This window comes from Salmo salar, chromosome ssa05 (assembly GCF_905237065.1).
Source record: "Salmo salar chromosome ssa05, Ssal_v3.1, whole genome shotgun sequence".
Classification (NCBI taxonomy): domain Eukaryota; kingdom Metazoa; phylum Chordata; class Actinopteri; order Salmoniformes; family Salmonidae; genus Salmo; species Salmo salar.
This window is the reverse complement of record NC_059446.1, coordinates 60887551-60896842: the sequence shown is the minus strand read 5'-3', so window position 1 is coordinate 60896842 and position 9292 is coordinate 60887551. Positions and strand designations below refer to the sequence as shown.

Sequence of the window (9292 nt, the reverse complement as noted above, 5' to 3'; positions counted from 1 at the left end):
ATCCAGGCTGTATCACAACCGGCAAGTGATTGGGAGTCCCATAAGGCAGCGCACAATTGGCCCTGCGTCGTCCGGGTTTGGCAGGTGTAGGCCTTCATTGTAAATACAAATTTGTTCTTAACTGATTTGCCTTATTAAATTATAAATAAATAAAAATAACAATAAGGCACCTCGGGAGATTGTGGTATATTGCCAAAGGGGAGATCATGTTGATCCTAACTGTTATAGGCCTATTTCTATTTTGCCCTGTTTATCAAAAGTGTTGGAAAACTTGTCAATAATCAATTGACTGGCTTTCTTGATGTCTATAGTATTCCCAGTATGCAATCTGGTTTCTCGGCTCAGGTTACGGTTGTGTCACTGCAACCTTAAAGGTCCTCAATGATGTCACCATTGCCCTTGATTCTAAGAAATGTTGTGCAGCTATTTTTATTGACATGGCCAAAGCTTTTGATACGGTAGACCATTCCATTCTTGTGGGCCGGCTAAGGAGTATTTGTGTCTCTGAGGGTTCTTTGGCCTGGTTTGTTAACTACCTCTCTCAAAGAATGCAGTGTATAAAGTCAGAAAATCTTCTGAATCAGCCACTGCCTGTCTCCAAGGGAGTACTCCAAGGCGCAATCCTTATTGTTTAAACATAAAACACAGCAGGTTGGTGGCACCTTAATTTGGAGGAGCTCGTGGTAATGGCTGGAAGCGGAATCAGTGGAATGGTATCAAATGCATCAAACACATAGTTTGATGCCATTCCATCTGCTCCATTCCAGACATTATTATGAGCCGTCCTCCCCTCAGCAGCCTACACTGATATAAAATGAACATAGCATTCATTATAAAGAGAACATTGGTGTAAACTGTTAAAGTACAGAAATAGCTGTTCAGAGCAAAGGAAAACAGTAAGTTCCCTGACCGGGAATCGAACCCGGGCCGCGGCGGTGAGAGCGCCGAATCCTAACCACTAGACCACCAGGGAGCAGTTATACATCGCATGTCGAGCTTCGAACTTAAAAGAAGGTAACATGGATCAATAAACAACAACAGTTATTTAACAAGTATAGTGATAAATGGCAACAGCTACTCAGCCAGACAATCTGGTTTATTATTTGCATATCTAAAATTCATGATTGTAAATTAACCTGGACATGTGACAATTTGAATTTATCCAAATGTATTGAGTATCAAGCAGTGCTTGACTTCGGCAGTAGCTCACCAGAACTGAGTACCAGCACCTCAGATTTTCTACTGCATGAGGTCCTGCACCTCATAAAATATTAGCTCAAAGGTATTGTACAGTTCCTGCACCTAAATATGAACAGTACCGGCACCCAAAAACTATTTTAATCGAAGTCAAGCACTAGTCATTGTAAATAAGAATTTGTTCTTAACTGACTTTCCTAGTTAAATAAAGGTTAAATAAAAAAAGCTACTTATACTGAAATAAAATATAAATGCAACATCTAAAGTGTTGGTCCCATGTTTCATGAGCTGAAATAGAAGATCCCAGGAATTTTCCATATGCTGAAAAAGCTTATTTCTCTAAAAGGTTGTGCACAAATTTGTTTACATCCCTGTTAGTGAGCATTTCTCCTTTGCCAAATCATCCATCCACCTGACAGGTGTGGCATATCAAGAAGGTGATTAAATAGCATGATTATTACGCAGGTGCACCTTGTGCTGGGGGACAATAAAAAGCCTCTCTAAAATGTGCAGTTTTGCCACACAACACAATGCCACAGATGTCTCAAGTTTTGAGGGAGTGTGCAATTGGCATGCTGACTGCAGGAATGTCCACCACAGCTGTTGCCAGAGAAATTAATGTTAATTTCTCTACTATAAGCCACCTCCAACGTTGTTTTAGAGAATTTGGCAGTACATTCAACTGGCCTCACAACCGCAGACCATGTGTAACCACGCCAGCCCAGGACCTCCAAATCCGGCTTATTCAACTGCGGGATCGTCTGAGACTAGCCACCTGGAGAGCCGATGAAACTGTGGGTTTGCACAACTGAAGAATTTCTGCACAAACTGTCGGAAACCGTCTCATCTGTGTGCTTGTCGTCCTCACCAGGGTCGGTGTAGTAACCAACTTCAGCGGGTAAATGCTCACCTTCGATGGCCACTGGCACACTGGATAAGTGTGCTCTTCACGGATTAATCCTGGTTTCAACTGTACCGGCAGTATGACGTCGTGTAGGCGAGCGGTTTGCTTATGTCAACGTTGTGAACAGAGTGCCCAATGGTGGCGGTGGGGTTATGGTATGGGCAGGTATAAACTAAGGACAGCGAACTCAATTGCATTTTATCGATGGCAATTTGAATGCACAGAGATACCGTGACGAGATCCTGAGACCCATTGTCGTGCCATTCATCCTCCGCAAGCACCTCATGTTTCAGCATGATAATGCACGGCCCCATGTCTCAAGGAGCTGTACACAATTCCTGGAAGCTGAAAATGTCCCAGTTCTTTCATGGCCTGCGTATTCACAGACATGTCACCCATTGAGCATGTTTGGGATGCTCTGGAACAACATTTACAAAAGCATGTTCCAGTTCCCGCCAATATCCAGCAACTTCACACAGCCATTGAAGAGGAGTGGAACATTCCACAGGCCACAATCAACAGTCTGATCAACTCTATGCAAAGGAGATGTGTCATGCTGCATGAGGAAAATGGTGGTCACACCAGACACTGACTGGTTTTCTGATCCACGCCCCTACCTTTTTTAAAGGTATCTGTGACCAACAGATGCATATCTGTATTCCCAGTCATGTGAAATCCATAGATTAGGGCCTAATGAATGTATCTCAATTGACTGATTTCCTTATATGAACTGTAACTCAGTAAAATCTTTGAAACTGTTGCATGTTGCGTTTATATTTTTGTTCAGTGTATATTGCACAGTGAGGAGAAATTCAACTGTGGACATAGTCCCCCCAAAAAATCCTGCTGTTGTGAGCATGTAATAACCAAAATACAATGACATAACATGTAGCTAGTACAACAAAAAGGACAATCAATTAGTATTAGAAAGTTCAGTAAACACAACTACACCTGGAATAGCAAATGTAAGGTGCTGCCATTGCCTATGCCTAATGAGTGTTAAGCTAGAAGGTATGCGTATTTTAAGTTTTTTTTCCTGGTTCACTATTTTGCCTTTGTCTCAGCCATATGTATGGTAGGCTACATTGATGCATTCAACAAGGCTACATAGATGCATTCAACAAAGGCATTTTTTTCATAGCCTGCACACCAAACCATTCATGTAATAGTAAGACTTAAAAAAGGTATCTAATAAAAGTTTACAAATAACATGCAGACACTGCTTTCAACAGTTGAAACTAACTTTTTCCAGCAAAGGAAACCTTTACTGGATACACCCACCTTAATAAAAAAAGGCATTGCTGTGTTATAGACCCCTGGCTGGTAAGGGTGACGCTCATGCCGTACTGCATCCAACCAAAAAGCTTAACAAGAGCTTGTAATTGATGTATGCCTATCGGTAACGTTCAAATAAAAGATATTGAAATGCCTTCGAGTACACCAAAGCTGTATTTATTTTGCAATCTTAGTCCACACCCAGGGATCCATCACAACCAGGGGCTCACACCAGCCACTGCAATATAATATTATAAATTGCCTGGCTATACCTTAATTACAATAGAAAGCTATCACTGCATTCTAACAAAACACACCCTATTATTTTTTTGTCATATTTTAGCCACCACTTACTAACTTAATGATTCTATAATGGGTGGGGAGCCGTGGTTTGTCTTTTATTTTACAGACTAAGCTCTCACTTTAACTTTCATTCTGTGTAAGTTTGTCATAATGGCCCTGATACTTTCAATTTATCAGAAAGGGTGTAGGCTACTGTTTCTGTTTAACTTCTATGAAAAACCAAGCCTTGTTTCTATAGGACCGGACAGAGGGTTGTCTGCCTCCATCTGCTCTAGAGGTGAACTCTGGAAAGTAGACATGACTCTTAGGCTCCTTGCTCAGTTTCAGAAGTTCACCAGTCTTTCTCTGCCTTTCCTCATTCAAGTATACAATGAGCCCAAACTAGCAGAACAGCGTCTCACACACAGACATGTTTTATGGAAGCCTGTCCTGACCAGTTTGGCCCCAGAGTGTAAATCAGCATGAAATCCTTCTTCTCAAAGGGTGCATCTAAAAGTGGTTCTTGTGGATTCTTCTTGCTCCTTTGTAGTAACATATTCATAACGGTTACCTATGGTAAAGATAATATTTTTTTGTAAATAAAATTGAAAAAATTGAAAATGAAATACATTGAAACTATCACCATTGAATGAGAGGACAGTGGACAACTCACATAGCTGATGGTGAATATTAGCAATGCTGCCACAAGCCCCACAATGGAAAGAACTAGGATGGTATTGCTTTCTGATTGGTCTGTGGACTTATTGTCAACGCAACCTGCAAATGAAAAAAGAATACACAAATTCTTGAGCACCACTGGAAACTTTGAAAGAGTATATATCAGCAAAGAGGAACTCTCTGGGGGTCCAATTTAAAACATCCACATGCAGTATACAGTTTGTTTACATATCAAAACAAGCACACAATGAGAGTAGAACACACTCACCTGTCACTCTGAGGTGAACTTGCCCCTCCTGGTTCTGCTCTCCTACAGGTGCTGCCAGGAGACACTTGTACCTCCCGCTATCAACAGCCGTTACATTGGGCAGCAAGATATCAAAAGAATCATCAGCCAAAAGTTCCACTTTACGCTCCAGACCTGCGTACCATAGGGTGGTGCTGTTAGGTGACAGCCTCTTCATCAGTAGACCGGACTCCTTATTATAGGGCTCCTCACCTAGCTGGGAGAAGAGGGTGTGAGGTTACTTTATGCCCTTAACAGCTGGTCTGGAGCCAGTGCTGTAGTTTTAATAATAATGATTACAATGAGGACTGAGGACATCACAGATCGTGAATCACTAGTATGAGCCACTTAGGTATGTGTGAGCAGTCAAAGATCTCCAGAAAAACAGCAAAAGGCAGATAGTCTAGTAGTCAAATCAAATTCCATGGTTCAATTGATAAAACTAACTCAGACAGCAGGAGACAAACCTGAGGTTAAATTGTCTGGGAATCATAAAAGTTATGAGTTCTGCTGTCTTTAGATGGAAGAAAGAGTGGACGAAGATTGATATGATTAAGTGGCTAGACAAAGGCAATCTACAATACTGGAAATGTACATTTCCTGAAGAAAATGTTGTGTGCTTGCTAAATTGTTTTAAACTATGGTTTTGAAATAAGTTAGTGTAGTGGTACTGACTGCAGTAGTAATGGTAATGACTGGTTATAGTTGAAAAAGTAGGTAGCTGTAAAAATGTATTGATTGGTTTAGTGTCTCTAGTTTGAAAGGTTCAAGAGTTACTGTTGGTGAGTTGTTTTATGCTAATTTATATAGTTATAGTTGTTAAAAGCTTCTAAGAATTTGAAGTTAGGATAGCCTGAACCTGTGAAAGTTGGTTTGGTGTATCTAGCATGAACGGTTCAAGAGTTACTGTTGGTGAGTTATTTAGTGGTAATTTATGCAAATGTCTATAGTTATAGTTGATTAAAGTTTTTAAGAATTGGAAGTTAGGATAGCCTGAACATGTGAAAGATGGTTTGGTGTCTCAGAATTATGTGAGGTTTTATGTGTTGTTGGAGGTGCGTTTCGGTCAGTTTAGCTCTGAAAATGTCGCCCTCATCAATCCGCCAAATCCTGCCTAATAATGAGCGAACAAATGTCGTGCCGAAAATCTCCCCCAGCCAGAATTCTCCCCCTTTCTAATTTCCTTAATTTTGTGACTAGAGTCAAATACTTTCTGTGGCACACATTAAGAGTCAAATACTTTCTATAGAACAAACTTCACGTCAGGATAGGCAACCGAAATGAATAATTAATGTATGTGTGTTATATTAAACATAGGAGTAAAATGTTGGCAAGCAATAAACATTTCAGAACAACTATGGCTGAATTATTATCATTACACTTTAAAAAGTACTAGTCGAATAAGACATGAGAGAGATGACGAATTTTGGCAAAGAGATTTATTTATAGACTAATACATATCTGTATCGGATTTAGGTACGGGTGAAATGTAGGCTAAACTGACAACCGAGTGAAGAGCAGAAAAGCAAGCAAGTCGCAGCAATGAAGAACGCGAAGGTGGGGGGAGAATTCTGCCAGGGGGGAGATTTTCGCCACAACACCCAATGAAGAACGCGAAGGTGGCGAAGATTCTGCCAGGGGGGAGATTTTCGCCACAACACCAGGGCTTTAGTCAGCGTTAGCAAGCCACACTACTGCCCTGGAAAAGAGTAACGCTAAGTAGTTTACCTTGTACCACCTCACTGACCGGTACTTGACCCCAGGTAAAGAATTTGCTTTACATCTCAGAACCGAATCCTCGCCGCATATCGACCTTTTATTTTCAGCATCCTTCATACTCCTGCTGTGTACGCAAACTGGAAAAATGGAAGGCAAATGTCAAAACGAACCTTGATGGACAGCCCTTAAGAAAAAAGATGGCTGTCAGAGTGCAGTATAACTGCAGTATGCTGCAAATACTGCATCCAAAATAACACAGTTTTTTTTACTGCAGTAAATTTGCAATGTAACTGCAGTTAGAGTGCAGTATAACTGCAATTCAACTGCCGTACACTGCAGTTATTTTGCAATTACTGCGTCCAAAATACCTCAGTCGACTGAAGTTACTGCAGTTTCAAAACTGCAATCTTTTTTTGTAAGGGAGGACATAAAGACTTGTTAGCCCAAAAAGTAAATGTGAACTTACCTAGTGCAAAGGCATGGAGAAAGACTAGAGTACGCATTTTTTGTTCAGCACCAAAGCATTTTCTATATTTCGTTGTCTAATTCAAGGCGTAGATATATCCTACTAGAATATAAAAGTAAAAGTAGCCGTCAAAGTGAAAGTACACTGGGCTGTCTGTTAAGGAAGAGAAAGGCCCAAATCGGCGGGAATCTCTTTCCCACCAGCAGGTGGCGTTTTTTTGTTGTTTTCCCCACCAAGCAAGGAGTGTTGGTATGGAGGTCAATGAGAGTGTCGAATTTGGTCCAAAAATCTAATCAAATTTTATTTGTCATGAGCAGATGTTAATGCGAGTGTAGCGAAATGCTTGTGCTTCTAGTTCCGACCATGCAGTAATATCTAACAAGTAATCTTAACAATTTCACAACAACTACCTTATACACACAAGTGTAAAGGAATGAATAAGAATATGTACATAAAGATATATGAATGAGCGATGGCCGAACAGCATAGGCAAGATGCAGTAGATGGTATAGAGTACAGTATATACATATGAGATGAGTAATGTAGGGTATGTAAACATTATATAAAGTGGCTAGTGATACATTTATTACATACATTTTTTCATTATTAAAGTGGCTAGAGATGAGTCAGTATGTAGGCAGCAGCCATTCAATGTTAGTGAATGTTAGTGGCTGTTTAACAGTCTGAAGGCCTTGAGATAGAAGCTGTTTTTCAGTCTCTTGGTCCCCGCTTTGATGCACCTGTACTGACCTCGCCTTCTGGATGATAGCGTGGTGAACAGGCAGTGGCTCGGGTGGTTGTTGTCCTTGATGATCTTTTTGGCCTTCCTGTGACATCGGGTGGTGTAGGTGTCCTGGAGGGCAGGTAGTTTGCCCCCGGTGATGCGTTGTGCAGACCTCACTACCCTCTGGAGAGCCTTACGGTTGTGGGCGGAGCAGTTGCTGTACCAGGCGGTGATACAGCCCTACAGGATGCTCTCGATTGTGCATCTGTAAAAGTTTGTGAGTGTTTTTGGTGACAAGCTGAATTTCTTCAGCCTCCGAAGGTTGAAGAGGCGCTTCTGCGCCTTCTTCACCACGCTGTCTGTGGGGATGGACCATTTCAGTTTGTCTGTGATGTGTACGCCGAGAAACTTAAAACTTTCCACCTTCTCCACTACTGTCCCGTTGATGTGGATAGGGGGCTGCTCCCTCTGCTGTTTCCTGAAGTCCACGATCATCTCCTTTGTTTTGTTGACATTGAGTGTGAGGTTATTTTCCTGACACCACACTCCGAGGGCCCTCACCTCCTCCCTGTAGGCCGACTCGACGTTGTTGGTAATCAAGCCTACCACTGTAGTGTCGTCTGCAAACTTGATGATTTTTAATTCAGGTTGGGCGTGAGTTTCTGCTTGAATTTGGTTAAAAGGACAGTGAATTTGTTCATACTTTGAGAACTTGCCACCAAGCTCGTGTGTATCAGACACACATCGTGTTTTCTCTTAGAGACTATTCTGACCTGAAGACACGTGTTACCACGTTGTTTTAGCCTATTGGTGATAGTCATATACTCCGTGTTATTCTGTAATGTATAATGTATTTAATGTACACTGTAATTGTTTGTGTCAATTCTTTCATCCTATTAGTTAAATAGAGTAACTGCATTCCTCGTTTTACAGAGTAATTATTTGATTGACCAAATGCTTATAATTTAGAAGGTCTGTTGGTAGTTGTTATTTACACTATACACATACTGTAGCATACTCTTGGGTACCACCTTGACATCTCTGATCTGCTTGCCTCAATTAATTAATGCTAGAACATTGGTTGCCAGGATTAGTTATTTGCATCAAGTCTCTTAATAATTGCATAACGGTTTAAGTTAGAAATGTTCATTATAGTCATACTGAGTCAGTGATACAATGATTCATTATCTTGCTAGATCCTCCAGAGATGCACAGGGCCTGTTGCATTTATTTTTACAGAAAACCACGGCAATATAGGTGCTATCTAGATCCTAAAATTATTATTCCGCTGTCCCCATAGGAGAACCCTTTGAAGAACCCTTTTTGTTTCCAGGTAGAACCCCTTTGGTGCCTAGGTAGAACCATGTTGTGTTCCATTCCACAGATGGTTCTACATGGAACCCAAAAGGGTTGTTACTCGAACCAAAAAGGGTTCTTTAAAGGGTTCTCCTATGGGGACTGCCGTATAACCCTTTGGAACTGCTTTTTCAAAGAGTGTACTCAACCAGTTCAACCTGTTCAGTTTACACCATTTCATCTCTACTCCAACATCTGCCTGGTATTCAAAATAAAACGCAATATAGCACCACCACCTTTGAACGTTTTCGTCAACCTCTGCTCAGACTTAAATAGCAGTGTCCCAAGAACCTCCTCCTGTAGTGACTAGCATCCTCAAACGGTCCACCATCTTCTACCAAACTGCCTTCTCATACAAAGCAATAAAGACATGGAATGGCCTCATCTGAACATGGATCAAGTCAA

General features: G+C 41.1%; 1 protein-coding gene and 1 non-coding gene across 2 annotated transcripts; both read right to left on the bottom strand.

The window, feature by feature from the left end:
* Window positions 1-901: 901 nt before the first annotated feature.
* On the bottom strand, window positions 902-973 carry trnae-cuc (transfer RNA glutamic acid (anticodon CUC)). Its single transcript has one exon. It is a non-coding gene; the product is annotated as a tRNA-Glu (tRNA).
* Window positions 974-3531: 2558 nt separating this feature from the next.
* On the bottom strand, window positions 3532-7016 carry LOC106605367 (CD83 antigen). Its single transcript, XM_014200900.2, has 5 exons — window positions 6808-7016; window positions 6351-6478; window positions 4605-4839; window positions 4332-4435; window positions 3532-4229 (listed from the first exon to the last, which is right to left on the bottom strand). The coding sequence occupies exons 1-5, from the start codon at window positions 6842-6844 to the stop codon at window positions 4077-4079; spliced, it is 657 nt and encodes a 218-aa protein (XP_014056375.1). The 5' UTR covers window positions 6845-7016; the 3' UTR covers window positions 3532-4076.
* Window positions 7017-9292: the final 2276 nt, after the last annotated feature.